Source organism: Copadichromis virginalis, linkage group LG5 (genome assembly GCF_057382275.1).
Source record: "Copadichromis virginalis isolate Kocher_CV1m ecotype Utaka linkage group LG5, C_Virginalis_male_GT1.1, whole genome shotgun sequence".
NCBI classification, from domain to species: domain Eukaryota; kingdom Metazoa; phylum Chordata; class Actinopteri; order Cichliformes; family Cichlidae; genus Copadichromis; species Copadichromis virginalis.
In genome coordinates, this window is record NC_140622.1 from 25,895,079 (window position 1) to 25,915,570 (window position 20,492).

Sequence of the window (20,492 nt, forward strand, 5' to 3'; positions counted from 1 at the left end):
CACATATGGTGAAAATTTCAAATCCGAGAATATATTGATTCATCAACTATAGTCTTCTATTTCAGTGTGAGAAGCTAACTAGCATTTGAAAGCCTGTTCAAATTGCCACCTTATTTGTTGAAGCACATTAAAGCTCTGTCAAGTCTACCGGTGTTCATACAAAGGTTTTCCTTTTGTAAAGTGATCTCGCATCTTGAGAAACAGAAGCTCATTTGGGCAAATGTCATCCAGTAGCTTCACAGTATAATGTGCAATATCTAGAGTTAGCTAATATAAGGTGCTGGCATTTCTGATGCTATAAAATTATTCATGTTAAAGACTTCATAAGAAACAAACTTGAACTTTTGAACAATCACCTTAAAAATAGCCTATATAACATGAATATTTACACATTGGTATATGAGAGACAGCAGCGTGAAGCAGTAAAAACATCTACATCTACTTGTTAAGGGAAGATGTATCAACCCTGTTTCTATTGGTTGAGGCTGTTTTGTTTATATTTTTAACATTTGCAGCTTATACACATTGTACACCACAGCCTGTGGATTCAGAGTGTAGCAGACACCAAATATTTGCACTTATCTGCAAAGACTCACTCACAGGCTGACTAAAATCTTAGTGTGGATATCAAGCTTTGGATCAGGACTTTTTCACAGTGAGTAATCCAAACCACACAGGAGCATATTAATAACTACCCTTGTGCTGTGGATGGATCACTTTAGATGCTCTTTTGGCTGAAGTTTAGCCTGTTTTTGGCATTTTCTCCCTGTCATATGATCCTTAACATGAAGATTATTGAGAAAAGTTTAACCTTCATCCTACATCTTCCCTGTGGTCGTGTGTTTATGTTAGCCTAGTTCCCCACCAAGGAGCACGTCATTATATGTCAGCTTGCCTAATTTCATTAACCCTCCAGATTCCATTAAAATGTATTTTTGTGTTTTTGTTTAACTGAAAACATATTGCAGTGCTATATGTTTTAGTCTTTTAGAACTACTCTGCTCAGAACATGGCATATGCTAACTTCCTGCTAACTCGTGATTCCTCTAAACCTTATAAATTGACTTTTTCATGAAAGCCTTGGCAGTAAAAATTTCTTGCCAAACCAGGGAGAAAAGCTACTCTGTTTATTTTATTGGAACTGAAAGAATTTGGACCGTCTTTGATTCTCAGTAGTGCTTCAGAGTTTCTTTGATTTTGGAAACCAAAGGAGCGTTTGGACCCAGATACATCGCTATTAAACCCTCACTACGTATTGCACGTTAAGATTCGTTGCACAATTTGTTGATTTGTTTGGCTAGTCACCATTTCAGTGACCTCAAGGAATGTCGAGATTTGGCCCTTGGTTCCAAATAGGACAAATGCTAGATTTGAAATTTTTGATGACAGTAATTATCCCTGTCCAGTTGTCTCAGTAGTTTTTAAATTGCCTATAATTTTACATGACGAATGGTGCAGTGGCTGGCTTTTCAGTTCTGGCCCTGAAATTCAACTTTTCTATCATCTCATGTCAAGTCACTGTGACTTAACTTAACTGTACTATTCTATGTAGTTTTGTGCTCATCTCACATCATGCAAGGTACAACTTTAAATTGCTTTCATTTACAGCAACAGCAAACCCACAACACAGAGGTGTACCAAAAGTAAATACACTGGCATTGGAGCTTCCTGCAGGCTAGAAAATGTGCACAAATAGTGACTAAAAGTGACAAACACACACTTTCTACTCACATACCGACCGGCCCTTTTCCTCCTACACATAAATCAGATCACATGCTGTGATACCGGTCAGATGCTATAGATTCTACACCTTTGCAAATACCAGTAAAGCCAGAGAATACACAGATCTAATCTCAGTACCATCCTTCAGTAATATAAGGAGTGATGTCGTCTATAAGAAGAGTCCCATCAAAGAGCAGCAGCTCTTTTGTAGTGTAAACCTGTAGTTTTACTGGGAGTAACTGATAGTGGTGTGACTGACCTAGCCAGAGCTGTCCAGGTGGTCTTCTGTGGAAAGAAAACATAATTAATTAATAAATTTTAAAAAACAGAGGGGCCGCCTTCCTTTACAGTTGGTCTTTCTCGCCTTCTGCTCCCCTACCAACAGCCCCAGGAAAATTAATGGTCCAGTCAACACACTTAATTGTCTCCAATTGCTCTGACATTAATTATTAACATTTGTCCATTATAATGTCTGCACTTGTTATCAAGGGAAGCGAAGCAGAGGTTGAAGTGAGGGAGAGGGAGATGGGGAAAGTGAAAGGCGAAGAAAGAAATAACCAGAGACAGGCGTGGAGTCCTGTTAGCCAAGCGTTGCAAAGATCCCATTACCTCCCAGGTTCACAACAGCATGTAGGCTGTATCACATATTGATTTCTTCAAGAAGTCAATCTAACCTCTTTATAAATATTATGACTATGGCGGTCAATCCGCGAAGCTGAAGCTCCCGAAAACACAATTCTAATATATATAGATCCCCGGGCTTTGCCTCCTCTTTTCTCTTTGTTCTCCCGACTTCAGGTAGAAGTCAGGTCAAAAGAGAGGCCTACTGAAGGTGATGCAGCAGGCTTTTATCAGAAGGTTTGCACTAAAAAAAGATCTTTCATCTGCTAAAACAACAATGTCAGGCTGATACTTGGTTGCTAAACTTTACTATAAAGAAATGTGCATGACTAATTCAATATTCAGTATTTATTTCAGATTGAAAAGTGGTGAAAGAAAACCCAAAACAAAACAACTGTATTTACAGGCATATCTGAAAATATGCACACGTGAATCATCTCGGTGCCAGCACTTCCAATAATCAACAGAAAGTGGACTAAATAAATGGCAGACAACATCTTTTTCTCCTGCAGGCTCTCTGGGCGCTGTCCTCCTATATTGTTATCTTAATTCAATCTTTATTTGCCTGCCACATCCACAGGAGCACTAAGAGAGCAGCAGTCCATAAAATAATAAGCCCATCAGCACAACACAAATCCACGTGCATAAGGGAGCAGACACGCATCCACACACACACACACACACACACACACACACACACACACACACACACACACACACACACACACACGCATAAACAGACTTTCCCTGTGTTACAATTCTCCCATTAATCTGTGGTTATTCGCCATATATCTATTTTATATGATGCATCCTTATCAAGCGTATCGCGGTGAGGAAAACTCACGTTTTGTAGTGTCAGTTTCATTATACAGAGTATGTGTGTATGCATGCAGCTCATTATCAGCACAGTGCGTTTAATAAGCACAACTCACTTCAACAATACAGAAAACCTTTTTTTCCCACTCCATGGATCGTGTTATATGCATGTGCATGTTTCTGAAATGTATGTAGAAGATGATTCCTCCAATTTAAATGTAATGCACAGCATTTCGGTGAATGGGTCAGGGTGCATAAACACAATCTCCTGAGAGAGTTATGCACACATACATGCATGCCCCTCCCCCCACGGCACAGTTAACGTATTGATTTTACAACGTGGTGCCTCGATACAACTACTTCATGAATTCCAATGAGACTCCCTTTACTAGACTGTTACAAAAGGAGCAAAACACAATCACCGCAACGTAGAATATGTCATTGTGTTCATTGCTTGTGTAATGCATTTCTTTTTGATTTATTTATCACTTAGAGCAATACCTCCTTCCACCTCAGTGTAAAGAGCACATGTCTGCTGCACGCACAAATCAGGCTGTGTCTTGATTTTCGATATTTGTGAGTGTATGGATGCATTTATGTAGAGTACATGATGTGTTTTGTGATTATGGGTGTTAAAATCAATACTTTTGCTTTTTATTTAAAATAACCACTAACCAGTTAAACCTCGGCAGTTGCAATTAGCTATTATGTCACATGTCATGCATGCTTTCCTAAACGACCGCTCCAGTGATTATTGCCTTACTGATTAATTTAGGGTTTCTGCTTTTGATGAATATTTTATTCAACAAGACGTCGACAACTAGAAGTAATTGCTCTTCACGTGTTCTCGGAGGTAATGTCAGCCCATTAATTGTTTTGTCCAACTAACAGTCAAAAAGATAAATTTTCCAGCAGCATTATAAGGTAGTGATTTCAAAATAAAGGACTGTAACAAGGTGCAAAATCCCTTTTATTAATCATTTTTTCAAGTTTACATAATGTCACAATGTTCACAAGTCACACTAAATGGTCTATTACTACCATACAGTGATCCTTGCATGCCTAGTAGCCATTTCTATATGACATTTAATATTTTATGAGGTGTAATATTTTACTTAGCATCCTAGATGCAATGGACAGGTGTAATGAACAGGCTGAATTAAATTTGGGCTCACGAGGTGGACTCAGAAGGAGACCTTTCGCATTAGTTTATCTACTGTAATGAGCTGTTCACGGGTAAACAAGAACTGACACCTCGTCATATGAAATACATGTAGTAAAATACCCTCTGTCACTATTTCTGATGGGTCATTGTCTGTGGTAAAATATTGACCATAACTAAAAGGGATGGACTGCTAGGACACAGGCCGAGATGTTGTGTCTGCTGGCTGGCGGTCCTGTCGCCGGGGGACAGAATGGGCGACAGGGCTCCGTTCAGCACCAGCCAGGCCCATCTGCTTGTCACCTGGCCTTGGCACGCAGGAGACTGGGTAATGACAGGGAAAGAATGGCATCAGTGGGCAGAAGCTGAGAGGTAATTACTGACTGGAATCCATGCAGAAACAACACATCTGGATCCATGAGTCAAAATGTGGAGAATTATATAGTAATACCGGCCTCGATTTATGATTTTTATCTGTCAGAACAGTAGAACGACGTATCAGCCCGGAGACTGAAACTTCTTGACTCCATTGCACTCTCTCTGATCCTGTTGCTCTCTGCTCAGAGGCATAGAGAAAATTCATTTGTACTTCAGGCACTGGAAAGGCTGAGAAAGAGAGGAGTGCTGATACACTAAGACAATCTTTGTGGAAGATCAGCCATGGCAGCACTATAGCTCCAGTGTTGAGTGACGCTATCCTTGCTCATGTGTTACTCTTCCTTACTCTATCACTGCGTGCACATTCTTCTTAAACCCCATTACTGCTGATCAATGCTGCCTCTCTCACAGTTAGGGAGAAACGATCTGCTTGAAAGTAATATTTTCTCGCCATATTTCACGTCCAGAACTCGCACGGTTTTCCATTGTGAGATTTTACATTGGTGCAGCTGAAGATGACCTATAATGACTAAGTAATAGAGGTCTGCATTGCATTACAATTAACATTTAGCCCCCTTCAAAATAACTCCAAGACCCATTGAAGGACTATTCTCCTCTATGAGAAATAGACTGACCACAGAAGTTAATGAAATCCTGCAGTAGGTCTGTGTTCATCAGCCGTCACCAAATGACCCTCGCTCAATCTCCAGACAGGGTGTCTCCATCCACGAGCCTGAGGGACTGGAGACGTGGGCCACATTCTGACCGAGTTTCGGTCCTGCATCGATGATCGCTTTCACAAACCCCTTCCGCTCAAAAGAAAGTGGTGGAGTCTCAGCCCCCCTGCCTCTGCCTCAAATTAAGATTTCAGTAATTAAATTGATAAAAGTCATGCATGCCAGCATGCCTCATGGTTCCAGGCCTGATTTCATACGCCACACACTTTTGGAGAGCTGTGGAAGTTCTACCTTTGATGTGGCATTCTTTATTATTGAAAATAATTGGTTTCTCCCTCCTCCTACTCCGCTCTCTCTCACTCTCTCTTTTATGCATGCATACATTTTGCCTATGCTCACTCTGGGCATGCTCAGTTAATCGACCTCACGGGAGACAGTGCTGGTACATCGCCCTGGTTCCATCTGGGAGGTTGCAGAGTAAGGTCCAGATCGTGTCTTAAAGTGGATTAGAACCCAGGCACTGTGATGGGTAGATGTCACTGCAGAATGGGTCAGAGGTCATTCTGCAGGTTGAAGTGGCGCCTGCCAGTGAATGGGAGCACTGGGACTTGCGGCGAGGCCTACCGAGGCTCCGCTGCTCTACCTCCACATCAGCTTGGCCGAGCATAAGAAAAGAGCCTCTCTGGCCCACAGGCAGCTGGCTTCTCTCCACACTCAGTGGAATGGCTGATTATCAGCTGTAAGAGACCCCTGATGATTACGCTGCCGAAGACGGCTGCTAACTGCTTGCCTGCTCACTTCCCAGAATGTCAAACTAGTGCTCACATTTGAACCCCCCCACCCCACCACCACCACCACTCCAACCCCCACCGCTTCCCTCGTTCCAGCGCTCCACAGAAAAGCATATAATGTCCATCAATCTCAGCTCTCTTTGCATCAGTGGTAAATGTGAATTTAATTGCCGCTGGAAGAGACTGAGGGGATTTCAGATTTCCTTCTGTATGTCATCCTCTATCAACGCTGGACAGATGTTATGTGCGCGCCTCTTCCAGGACGCAAGTTGTCTGGGCAGCTAGCTCACTGCTGCGTCTGCCTTGTGGGCTTGTGTCGTGGCAGACGCACACATCAGAAAAGCCCTATTTTAGAAGTTGCTTTGCAGATGAAGCACAATGGTCTTAAGCTGCTTGTGCACCCCTCCCCCACCCCCAATAAATAAATAAAAATAAGAAACAAAGGGCCTGCCAGAGTAAATAATGTGGTTTGACGCCCAACTGATGAGTCATCAAAGGAACAGAACATCAGCTATCTTCTTTTACTGACAGCACTTAGCTCAGCACAGGCTCTCCACTGAGCAGGTCAACACTACTCAGGCTGCTCCTTTACAGTAAATATCAAGTGACTAAATATATTGCACGGTAGATTCCATGAGTCACAGTAGCATAACAGGATAAATAAAGATGTATTTTCTATGTGACTCCTACAATTATTTGATGAAATAATTATCAATGAAAGCTGCAAGATTACTAGCACTACAAAAACAAATTGTCTTGGAAATTTTAATGCTGTTGGAATTTAGTGACACAAAGTGTGATTTCATCTAAACTCTACTTGAAATTCAAGACTCCAGCAATCTCAGCACGTCTCCAGCACAGCTTATGGTGACCTGACTGATATCAATTAAAAAAAAAAAAAGAACAACAAGAAACTTGCTCATCTATGTCGAAAGTAAAATAAATATCTGTAGCAGTAAAATAGTATGTCTGAATATCAAAACAACCTAGCCCTTGTAAAAATAGTAACTCGGCTACTGGTACTAATTAATAATTGAGTCAATCTTCTGGTGATACTGAATACATTTTTATTTTTCACAGGTCTTTTTAAAAGTGCCATCTTAAAAGGGGGTTGTGCAGATCAGTACAGCCAGTTGTACTAAATATGTTATTATACGCTTAGTCTGTAAACTAGTAATTACTTTGTCTCACGCAGTAATTATTTAGAGTGGGCATTGTTGTTCGGCAAAGAGGACTATCTGTGTTGAAGTCAGCTCGCAGAAGCTGTAGCCAACACTGAAGTATATAACAACTTATTAACTCTTCTAAGCACATAAGCCTTTTCAGTATTCTGTAGCTTAAGTGGGCTGAGCCGTGGTTGCTCCATATTATGATGGCTCAGCTCATTGTGACTTTGGCTTCTTTTTAAAGTGCAATTTTCAGAGATTACGGGAACAAATTAAAGCCCATTCTTTGTCTCCCTTTGTCCAGGTATATCCAAGGTGCATCATCTCCAAAGGACATGGTCATCATTGTGGATGTGTGAGTGTCTCGCTTCTCTTTTAACCTTTTTTTTTTCTTCTGGTATGAGTGTGTGCCTCCTTTGAAGGGTGCTAGTGCCACCTGTTGGTCTGACAAAAGACCAAACATAAAGGAAGATTCATATTCTCCTTTTTTTTAGCTTTAATTACTTTTATGTTGGTCTTATTCCTAAATATGCATGTCATTTATTGAATACATGTCCAAATATGGAGTGATTTTCTAAGTATAACCCACAATTTTGATTTAAAAAGTAGACACGACCAAAAAATAAAAATGAAACGTCTGTCTATAACTTGAGCGTGCAAGTGCTTCGTTGCTTCTTTTCTGCAGGAGTGGGAGTGTCAGCGGACTCACTCTGAAGCTCATGAAGACCTCCGTAGTGGAGATGCTAGACACTTTATCAGATGATGACTATGTGAATGTGGCTAGTGTAAGTGGAAGCTTGCAGACCACATTTGCAGTGAACACAAATACGAATCTCTTCGGAAAACAACATCAACACAAATATTTGTGGCACTCATTAAGCAGGTGGTACTCAAGCAGGGAGTTAGTAAGCTGGTCATTCAGCTCCCAGTTGTTGTGGAAACCATTCTCTTTCCTCATTACATTGTCTGCTTGTCCTCCCTCACTGCTGTCCCTGTAGGATTGAGGCCGTCTACTTATTACCAAGTTTTCTATTGAGACTTATGTGTAGGGGAACCTTAGTGTTATTCTATATTGCAGGGCCGATAACACATAAACACACACACACGCACAGAAACACGTCCTCTTGCTCGGTGTGGTGGCTCTGTTTGTCGACTCCCTTCAGTAATCCCTCATAATCCATTGCTCTTAGCCACTGTATGCCTCTAAATCCCAGCTCTAAGAGCAATAAATGAGCATGGTACTCTGGGTGGGAAAGCATCTGATTTTCCCCTTATAAATAAAAAAAAAAGTGTGGGCTTAGAAAAACTTGCTCTGAATTCCTTCCAAACCCAAAATGCATTAAAAAAAATACAAATGAACCAAAAGTAATCATCTGGTTTCACTTGTAAGGGCTTGTATAATTAGTTATAATAATATATGGTAATGTATTAGCACATGTGACAGATTAATTTTGTCTTGATCATATGGCGCAGATTAGAATAGAATAGAATAGAATTCAACTTTATTGTCATTGCACATGCACAGGTACAGGGCAACGAAATGCAGTTTGCATCCATCCAGAAGTGCTTTAGTGATATCGATATTACAATATATATTAGCAATAATATAGATATGTAAGATTCTGCTTTCCCTAACATTTGAAGAAGCAGCACTGTAATTCTGTCTGTCTTTGTCTGCCAGTTTAAATATGACATGATACCGACCTAATGAAAATGCCATCTTTTCTCTCATGTAGTAGTTTACATCAATCTGTCCTGAAAACATTAATTGATTCTGAAGCTGACCTTCGAGAAGAAACATCATTTGAAACATGCTATTACAAACATGCTGCTAATAGCGCGCAGAGATGCCACACACACGAGCACGAGCACATGCATATACACAGGTTTAGGCTAATTTGGTAGATGAGATGAGACAGATTATATTACCTTGGCTGGGTTTCTGTTCAGTGTAATGCACTGGCGTTTCAGGTGCACCTGTTCTTGGTGTGGAAAGTTGTAATTACCAGTGTTTACTGCCAGCCAGGAGCAGGGTAGCTTACATCTGCACACACCCACGTCTGCATCCTGTCTCCATGAACTGTGCACACATGCATACGTTACATAGAAATATGCACTTTTACAACTGTTTTTTAAACGGGCAAATCATTCAATTCTTCTTATGTCTCCTTCCAGTTCAATGAAAAGGCCGTTTTTGTAGTTGATTGCTTCAGGACTTTGGTCCAGGCCAACGTTCGTAACAAGAAGATCTTCAAGGAAGCCGTCATGCGTATGCAAGCTAAGGGGACCACAGATTACAAATCTGGCTTCACATTCGCCTTTGAACAGCTTCTCAATGTAAGAGCCAACAAGCCTTTCAGGGAAAGGCGATCCTCGAGCGCCTTGTTTGTCTGTGGCTGACGTTGCTGTCTAATCCAATTAATAAAACAGAATTTACAGTGATAACACAAAGCTGACAGTGAGTGGCTGAGGTTTGCGTAAGACATTTCCAGAGGGCTGTCAGTGTTGAAGGCAAGTCTGATTATAACTGCGGTAGCAATGGAGTGACGCTAGCTTTTTCAGCAGCCAGCACCGTGGCGAGGTCTGTCAGCAGCAGGGATCCACGTGCTCCCGACACAGGTGCTGCCTCAGCTCCGTATGCTGCTGTGTATTTTAGGAGGCTGCCACCCTAATGGGCTCTGATGGGATGATTGATGAGCGCAGCCCAGAGGATATCAGCCACAGACACTTTATATTCCTCTGGTGGGCTCGGAGGCATGGAGCCAAGTGATCTCCCCTCCATACCCGCACCCTCACAACTTCCCTTTTGCCGGCAGAATGAGAAATAAAAAGGCCCCTTTTAATCGCTGTCTGTAGATGACTCACTGCCGTGATTGGAGACAAAAGCACAATAAAAATATGTAATTGTCGCAATATTATTTGTCTTTATTAGAATCTTGTCAGATTGACTTGCTGCTGGTCTGCATATCAATGACAGCTGCAGTGCAGGAGGGTGGCGGGGACTATAATGCCAGTGAAAATGTTTTCGAGACAACCAGATTTAATGCTAGAATAAGGTTGTATACTTAAGATGCAATCCTAAAATTACGCCAATGTGAAGAAGCCTTTGGCTGCCAAGTAAGAAATCTATAAATGTTTCAGTAAAGCAATGAGTGGATTAGAGGAGGTTTTTTTAAACAGATGAAGGAAAAAAAGAAAAAATATAGAAGAATTAATACATGAAGAGGAAGGGAATAATAGATACGAGTACTGGTCGGATTTGATCACATATGGACTCTTATTCAGAACTCTTGGTTTTACAATGATGGGCAGTGGAGCGGGTTGTTTAGCAACTGAAAGGTTAATGGTTCGATTCCCACTTTCTCTAGTGAATATGTTGAAGTGTCCTTTATAGTTTGATTTTGAGAAGGGGAATGTTTTAACCTAAAGCACAATCTTTTCCAGAACTTAATCAAGTAGCTTTAGTGGTTGAAACTCAACCACAAAAGGAGTGAAAATGAAATCAAAGAGCGAAAGAAACACAAACCGCAGCGCCCAGGTCAGATTTACACCCCTGGCAATATACTATCCCATCAGTGTTAAACTGTTTAATAACCATTTACAATGTTTTATAAACCTCATTTCCAGCTTTACAATATCTAGCAGCTCAAATATATGGTTTAAAGACCAATTATTAACCAATTACTAAGCACTTTGTAATCATTTTGTTGTTAACATAACTAAAGCTAATTAAGTACTTGTAATTATTGCATTGGGATCATACAGTGGATATGTTTTAGTAGCTTGCCCCTTTACTGCTGCATTTTTTAGCATATCTCCCTGCCTTGTTTCCCTTTATCTTCTCATTTTGTTTCTTGTGCCACAGGAGAGCAATGCCCCAAGGGCCAACTGCAATAAGATGATAATGATGTTTACAGATGGCGGGGAGGATCGCGCACAGGAAATCTTTGAGAAGTACAACTGGCCCAACAAAACAGTGAGTTTGTCCCTATGAGGATGTTATCTGTTCAGCCCAAGAGATCACGCATCTCTAGAAACAGCCTTTTCTCTCCCTGTTTCCATTGTTTTCTGCTGACATTGTCTGAATATAGCATAAACAGATCTTTTAGCTAGACAGTCAGACATGCCAAGCCTTCCAATCTGTGCATATAAAGTGCTCTCCAAGCTTCTTCACTCCCATTTGTTTTGTTTTTTAAATCTCCTTAGTCTTTCTTCAACTCGCTCCTCTCTCGCATTCCTTCCCTCTTATTTCGTCTCTTTTGTTGTTAGCTGCTGGTGTTAACAGCTCTGACCTGCTGACTAATTAGCCACTTTATCATCAGAGCCTGTAATATTACAGCCAGTAGATACTCCACTAGTAGCTTGTTGTCACTTCCACCCTTCATTTCCCTGATTTCATAGTTCTACCATTATTCATTACTCTGCGGTTCCTTCATGACGAATGCTGTCATATAGGATTAATCTGCAGTTTCACTTCTGTATCACTGTCGTCTACTGTTGGAGATGTTTGTGAGGTCAGTCAGTATAGTTTATGTACATGATGCTGACTTTATTGCCAGTAAGTAAGTTTGTGGATTATTGTCAGTTACTTTTTTATTTATATATATATAAATTTCCTTGATGTGATTCGTCTCTTTTATCTGTTGTTTTCGTCAATCAGGTTCGTGTTTTCACTTTCTCTGTTGGCCAGCATAACTACGATGTCACCCCTTTGCAGTGGATAGCATGCGCCAATAAAGGTAAGTGGAGAAGTTCATACTTGTATGCAAAGTCTAAGAAAAGGGAATGATTTGTGTCACCCATTAATCACAGTGTAGGCATCTACATACTTGATGTGTGCTTGAAAACATGCAGTGCCGTGATTATACATCCACCACATGCCCTCGAATCAATATAATGCTATTTATTAGAACACTTTTGGACCCTGATGAATGATATTGTCTTAGTCAAGCCATTCTGAGGGGGGAAGTGTAAAAAAAAAAAAGCAAGAAAATAGCTAAATTTAGCGTGCCTAGTTTATTTTTCAGAACTTCCATGCTGTAATTATTTATACAGATAGGCTGTGTCCACTTGTTTGCAGAGCACAATTCAAAATACAGAATGCCTCTGTAAACTTATTACTTAAAGTTATATGAAAAGTGTGTTAAATGATCGTTTTTAGAATAATTAGGGTGCTGTTCTTGCCAAAGAGCTAACATGTCTAAACAGAACATCTACAGGGAATGAGACTGTGGGGAAGTCTGAACTTTCCATGTTGTGAGGCGATACTTCTTACTGTTAAACTAAAATTCTGAAAAAAAATTTGGTGTATTATGTGTAGAAACCCTTGTATTATAATGAAACTGTCAAAATTGTATTACCTTTCAATTCTGTTTTTTTCTATGAAGTAAACTGGGAGATTTTTTTTAGCTTTTAGTTTAAAATAGAATAGAGAGACAGCATTGAAACTACCAGCATCATCCTAAACCAGCTGTGGTTTAGGAGGTCTGGTTGGTGGTTTGGTCCCTCTAGTCTGCATGTAGAAGTGTTCTTGGAGAAGATATTGAACCCTGATTTTCCCCGATCCACCCATCAGAGTGTGAATGTGTGAATATTAGGTTTAAAGCACTTAGGCATAGAAAAAGGCACTTGTATGAATGGGTGAATAAGGCTTATCGTGAAAAGGCTTTGAGTGCTCAACTAGAGTGGAAAGTGCTTTACAAGTACCATTGCACCAAAAGTCTGTTTATCTGTGAATTCTGTTACAAAAGTTATTACACATGCTGTTCACAGTTTTTGGATTTCACAAGATTTTAAAAGAAAACTCCACACGGCTTTCTTTCTTTCCCTCTTTTGTCCTGGGATAATGAAATACAAACTGCCTGAAGATGTAAACCCCTGAAAGCTTGTCGGCTGACCTCAGGAGTGCGTTGGTGTACAATTAGCAATTTTCACAACCATATATTGGAACAACAGATTTTCGTAAGAATCTGCTTTGGCAGTCATCAAACCACTAAGCAAAGGACTTTTCCTTATGAGAGGGCACAAAATTGCGCAATTACGCCTTACAAAAGAAAGCCTGATGAGTACAAGCAACACATTCTTTATTCAGATGAAGCAAAAAGCCATTTGTCTGGATTTCAGTGTTTGGTGTGGACCTGGCAATGAATGCCAGAGTGACTGCATAGGTCTGACCTTGAAACATGGAGGTGGGAGCATGTTGATATGGGTCTGCAGTAATGCCAGAGGTTTAGAGGAGGTGGCGTTTGCAAAGTGAGCTCACTCAAATGCAGAATAAAGAGTGGGCTCGTAGTGTCAAGAAGCTTGGCAAAAGACACAAACAATCGCACATCTTTTGTTTGTTTTTTTTCAAGAAAAGTGAACTATGACTTAGCCAAGTATGTCTTCTGACGTGAATCCAACAGAACACCCACATCTGGAGAACTTAAAGTGCAACCCCTGCAGCAAAGAGGATCTGAAAAGAAACATCTGTGAATAATGGCAGAACATCTCTTCACAGATTTGTGCCAGACTGATATCATGCAGAAAATATTTAAGCATGGGTGCACTGACTTGTGTTGTTGTTCCTTAATTAGTTAAAAGATGAATTAGTCAAGTAAATATTCAGTTATTTAAGAATAAATGGTTTAATTAATGAGATTAACGTTATTAACCCTCTCAAGGCAGGTGTTGCAGATTTGCAACAGTTAAAAACTAACAACCTGATTACCCCACATACATGGTCCCTTTCTGACCACCAGTGCTTAACAAATTGATATTGCAGAAAGTCCAAACTTCCACCTTTTACATCAAACTGAGCCAATTTAGGCAAGGATCGTCATTGCTGAAGGGAGCTGGATCTCTAGCTATAGCCCAGAGATGTAGAGGAGGTGACATTTATAAAAAGGCCGTTTTCAGCTAAATCGGTCGCAGTATCCAATCCCGAGTGCTTCACGGGGTTGTGCACCTTGAACTTTTCCTGCTGGGTCTCAGACTGTCGACACAGAGTTCTGCTGTAACATCCACTGACGACTGAGGAAACAAAAACTCAGCTCACAGGAGCTGAAAACCCAGCAGATTGAAAATCTGGAGTTTTTTGTTTTTTTTACCAGAACCAGTAGCATCTTGGTAGATTTGACTCCCTCCAACAACATTGTTTCCCCAGAATTGGAATTAAAGTTAATGCGTCACTGTTTTGATGGGAAATACTTGAAACAATCCAAAAACACTAAGAGCTAGAGCATTGCCCCAGGAGACTATAAGTTCAGTATGACAGTGCAACTTTGTAATCACACGTTGTCACTTTTATTTTTTAGACCCTGTTGATTTAACCTGTTGCCTTGCAGCAGTGATAAAAAGGTGTCCACCGGGACAGTGTGACTTCACATCCGAACCCAACCACGCCCATCAGTGATGCTCACTGTGCTCTGAAATAAAACAGGTTTAAAGCTTTCAGAAAGATAAGGTATTAAGACACTGCCTTCCATCTGTTGTTGAGTTGCTTTAAAATAATGTCTTCTGGCATATGATGCTGAGATCAGCAGCCCTGAAATAACCCAGCAAACAGGCAGCTCTGCCTCTGACCCTCAGTCTGACAGCCCACATGACTCAGCTGGTCTTCCTGTGAGCTACTTTGTGTTCATGCATCTCATCTTGACTTAGCTCATTTGTCTCCAGCCTAGTTTGCTGTTGTTGTCGAGCTCACTCTTATGTTTTTAACCCGCTTCTCTTTTGGCCTGTTGTGGTTTGTTTAATTTTGTTTCTCAGTGTTGTGATTTATCTGAAACTGCTCCTTTATGTGGCCTTTAGTTGTGTGCCGATTAGCTTATTGCCAGTGAAGCCACGTGCTTCAGAAGTATCTCCCCAGAAGTTGTTATTAATTAGCAGGAGGAGTCTGGTAGCAGGATGATTACCATGCCATCTCCCTGTCAGGCTGGGGAAAGTCCAGGATTATGCCTCTGTGCCAACAAGCTCTCCTCTGTTCATGACTGTAGTGATTACCATGCTACTAAAGTCTATGCTGGCATAAGACAATAGTGTTGACACACAAGCCTCAATGGAGCTGTCCTCTCGTATCTTCAGTACTTATTACTCTTTGGTATCTCACTCCAGCAGAGCTAGCTCCCTGACACTTCCAGGCCCTAACCCTTCACCCATGACACACACACACACACACATTCGACAAACCACATTAATGCACACCAACAAGCACAAACATGCACAACTAGGGCACTTGAAGATGCTAGTTGTTGCCTCACTTGAGCTGCAATCCCATTCTAAGAAGAAAGCAACCTCTCTGTGACTCTGAGGACAATGGGACCATTTCGGCATGCTCTCACACAGTGTAACAAAATCCAAAACAGAAAAGAAAGTTATCTCCAAAAAACAGGTGAAGTCGAGGATACAAACAGCAAACGTCACATGCCACGCGGGTGATCCTAATACTCCCACAAAAGTGTTGAATTTAATCCGAAGTTAGAAGTACAATATTCCACAAATCATAATGCCCACCACCAAGAGAAATAAAATCAATTACACCATGAAATTAGGTGCACGGGTTTACTGGGTAAACTTCAGTTTAAATACTTTGTCTCAGTAAAAGCATTAAGGAAACTGGATGTCATCAGAAAGCTGTTTATTCTGTTCTTCTGAGCAGGAGATTGCATTCTTCTTTACACAGTAAAAACTATCAGGCCCAAAAGAAGTCACCACCTCGATTTAACTAAGAAAACAGGAGAAGACGAGCCTTCCATTGAATAATTACTGCAGTGGTTAATATGTTTGGGCTGGCAACAGTTTGGGTTATTTAAACCCGAACTGATGCAGTGAGTAACTTCTCATTACTTAAATATGTTGGAAGGCACATTGGAAAGATGTTATTCCATTTTGGAAGCTTCACATTATCAGCAAAGAAAACATCTAAGGGCATTACTGAAACTACAAAACCGGGTTAAGACCTGTTCAGTGAATTATTGAAATCTGGAAAGATACTGTGAACCATCATCTGTGAGGACGGCTGGAAAAATGTCTCGAATGATTGTGATCGCGAAACTACACGACTATAATGAATAACCAGGTTTTTGTCATCAGTGGATTCTTTTTCTTCCCTGATGGATATATTCCAGGAGAACAAAACCAGGATTCATCAGGGTCAAAGTGGGACAGAGACATAATTTCACCCATGGATTGGCCACCAGAGTCCACTGAAAATGTTTAAATGTGCTGGGGAAGACTTTACGCGGTGGTCTGACTCTCGCATCATCAATACAAGAGCTATAGACAGAAATAAATGTTGTGACACTGCATATATTTATCAAAAAGGATCAAAGCTAAAAGTTTTCTAGTGTAATATTAGTGTGGATGTTTTTGGCCACGCAGTGTTTAAGTTTACATCAATGATTAGTTTTTTTGTTTTTTATAGAAAGCACAAAGTTATTTTTAATAGAAAGGCTTGATATGTATTTGGTAATCAGTGTATGTGATTTCTTTAGACTCCAGTACTTAAAACATGTATTAGACCATGACTAAACATAAGGTTTGAAATGTCACAGCTGCCCTAAATTTACATTACTGGTATTTAACAAAATCATTTTTGTATTTTTCTGTGATTGTTAATTCCCCGTTATGCACAAGCACATGTTAAAATCGAATTATTGTTGGATTATTGTTGTAATACATGATTTTTGAAATTCACCATTTAAAAAAGCAAAATAATAATAATATTAAAATAAATGAATAGAAGAGCACACTATTTATTTTTTACTAAGATGCCAAATTACAGTTATTTACTCAGATTCCTGAACAGAAAAATTTGTTTGAGTGCTTGAGTAATTTCTGACCACTCCAGTATACCAGCTCAAATTTGTGTGTAAAACACAAACTCAGTTCATTGAATTCAGTGTTTTGTTTTGTTTTTCATTTTAAATAAGTTTTTGGCACATTTCTAAAACATTTACATGTTCTTATTTTTTATGGCAGGGGAATAAAAAAGTGTGTTATCACCAAGCACTGTATTTGTTTAACAGAGACCCAAATTACTTCCTAAATGTGAAGAAGGAGTTTGAGGAAAACTGAATTATAGTCAAAGAAAATAAATGATTGATAAAGCCCGTAACTGAAAATCTTCACTGAACCTGCAGCGCAGAGCGGAGATTTACATTTTGGTCACTGCACACATTTTCCTTTTTTCACCCCTTGCCGTGCTTTGCTCCATAACCACTTCCCTGGCACACAGTCAGAAATCACTTGGACAATGGCTGTTATTAACAGAGCAGTAACAAATGGCTGTGCCCTGCGTGTGTGCACATGTGAACCTCAGTCTGAGGGTGCAGAGATGTGTACGGATGAGCACGTGCGCTAATGAATGAGACACAGGAGACAAATTTCAACGCAGACCAGGCGAGTAAAAAAACCGCATAATGTATCAAAATAATGAAAGTTATCTCCACCTTTTAACATTCTGGGGATGCTGCCTCCATTTCGCAGCTCTTTGTATAAACATTCATGGCTTTAATAACTTGAGGAGCAGCGTGGTTATTGACCCAGTCGGGCATTCTCCTCCATTCCTAATCAGCAGAAGCAGAGCCTTGGGCTCAGCATTCCCAATGAGCCACCACATTTACATCCTGCAACGCAGCCACGAGTCTGAAAGGGTCAGTGGCTACAGGCTCCTCCATGCCTGCAGTGCCCAACATCATCAGCTGAAGATGGTGTTATTAAGTGTGCCTCATAACATGAAGAGATTAGACTCCAATCTTTAATGGATCACTTTACTGCACACTGTGACTGTTTAATTTTTGAAAATATATGTATGACACGGGCTGCTCCATGAAGCAGACTGGATGCAAGCTCGGCGTGGAGATAGTGCATTAATTCTCTCCTCTTAATCTTCAGGTTACTACTTTGAAATTCCATCTATTGGAGCCATCAGAATCAACACTCAGGTAAGATATAAAGAGTTTGTATTAGCTGCAAAATGGTGTTGGGAATACTACTTTTAAAATTAAAAGTTAGTAATGGCACCACTTCTACAGGCTGTTGATTCTTCACCAGCTTTGACAATAGGAGCACAAAAGATCTTTGTGTAATAATTTGAAGGAATATCATGGAAAATTCTTGGATGTAGTGAATGACAATATGAAGAGGGTTGGTGCAACAGTAGAGGATGTCAGGAAGAGGGTAAGAAGGAGGCAGATGATCTGCTGTGGTGTCCTCTAAAGGAAGCAAATGAAAGGAGAAGAAAACAGTAATGTGAAATCCTGTTTCTGATGTTAGAAGAAAAATGCTACTAAAATGTTAACAATGAAAGTCATTCTTATCCTATAATTTGACCACTAGCCTTAGCGTGTGTGGCTGGTCACACGCCTGTTGAGTTTAAGTTGCTTAAAGCAGCAGATGTTTATTTGGCAGATAAAAAGCTGTGCAAATTCAGAACGTTGCTTAAAAACATCCTACCAGATGAAAGGAACCAATCTAGCTCCGTGTAAGATATCCTACCCTAAAATTTGATTCGTAAATTTGATCAAATGGCTTTTGCTGATCCACCTGTACAGAAGAAGAAGACAATCTGCCACAGCAAAGGGATGCAAATGTTTATACATGCAGATTTCCAGAAAGATCTGTACTTTAGCTTTACTTTAATTTAGATGCATATTTTCGCTCAGAACTTCACCTGATTATTTTGTAGGTTAATTATATAATTCTGCTACTGACTCTCCGAATCCTTTCATGGACTCAAAAGTCCACAAAACGATATTTTAAATGAAGAACTTAGTTTACTTTTCTGCCATGCTGGCTTTGATGATAATTACACTGTAGCTTTGCTTTCAAGAGTTCCTGAGGAACAGAAGAAAGCACAGCTGGATGGCAATAAATTGGAAGTGACACGAGTTTAGATGTACCGATAACAAATGTGGTCTTTCCATGAGAACATACCTGAACGCTAAGTAAAGTAGAAGGCCCGCAGACGTCCCCTGCCCACCCCATGCACGCACACATACACATTTGCTTAAGGCACTTTGGGCTTCGAGAGGCCCTCGGGATAACCTCATTATAGCTGGAGAAATTGACTCCATTGTTTGGTGGTGGGGGAGCTGCTCCAAACCCCTCCTCCCCTATGCTCCGCTTCCCACCCACCCCCAGTGCCGGTGAGTGATCAGGCCCTAGAATAGACTGTCAGCTGTTCCATTAACTCTGGCATATTTATATTCTGAGAGCCGCCACTTACTCTAATAGGTTTTCTGAAGGTGGGTGACTACAGCTTTCTGTGCAGGCCCAGAAGACACACTGGGGCCAGATGTTATTTAACCACCGTCTGCCCTTCAGTATCACACACTCATCGGGTAGTCTTGCTTAAATATGATAGTACTATTCAAATAGCAGATGGACTACAGAAGGCAAAAAATTATTATTATACTCACCATCCTGAGTCATACTTTTATGAATGAATAGTTGGAAATACTTTGACTTATATATCCTGGCTTCTTTGTATGGGATCTCAGTGGAGCAACAATAACAGTGCAGGCATTAGTTTGGATGTTTGGCTTCTGTGTGACCAGACTGGTGAGTTCACTGTCTGCATTTGTGTGTGTGGGGGGGGGGGACCAGATATCTCCAGTTGCTGACTTTTTATGTTTCCCAGATTGTTGTAGCCGGGCAGAAAATTCCCCCTCTCTATCCTGTGAAGAGGTCTGGCTGTCACTGTCCTGATGGAATATCTCCCTGTGGCGCATTAAACCGGACTTTTATTGAGCTAATAATAGAATAGGTTACGCTTGTCAGCACCTTACTGTTCAGACGCTGGAAAACAACTGGTCAAAATCACGATACTGAAGTAGCTGCATGCTTATACAGGTCACGCCTTTTGTGTTTCAAGGGTAGATGGTGTCAGGGGTCAGACCTTTGCAATATCATTTCCCCTTTCGCTGCTGAAGGGATGGAAATTTGTCGTTATGTGCAAACTGTTAAATTAACATTTAACCCAGATGACCTGCTGGGTTTTTTTTTTTGTTTGCTTTTTGCTGATCCTGTTACACTTAATTATATTGTGGTGATACATGACTTTATGGCTCACTGACTGCTGAGTAGGATACTCAGGAAAAAAGAAGCTATTATGGCAGAAGTATACAGTTAGTTTTAATTATACAACAGTTTTGCCTTCTTCTTCTGGTCTCTGTGAGAT

General features: G+C 40.5%; 1 protein-coding gene across 3 annotated transcripts in view; it reads left to right on the forward strand.

The window, feature by feature from the left end:
- cacna2d2a (calcium channel, voltage-dependent, alpha 2/delta subunit 2a) overlaps positions 1–20,492 on the forward strand; it is a 178,124-nt gene that overhangs the window by 138,139 nt on the left and 19,493 nt on the right. For all 3 annotated transcript variants that reach the window (XM_085457021.1, XM_085457022.1, XM_085457023.1), the window contains 6 exons: positions 7,638–7,688; positions 8,019–8,118; positions 9,509–9,670; positions 11,199–11,309; positions 11,994–12,072; positions 18,206–18,255. In XM_085457021.1, coding sequence (XP_085313147.1) covers positions 7,638–7,688; positions 8,019–8,118; positions 9,509–9,670; positions 11,199–11,309; positions 11,994–12,072; positions 18,206–18,255 — 553 coding nt within the window. The remainder of the gene's footprint in view (positions 1–7,637; positions 7,689–8,018; positions 8,119–9,508; positions 9,671–11,198; positions 11,310–11,993; positions 12,073–18,205; positions 18,256–20,492) is intronic.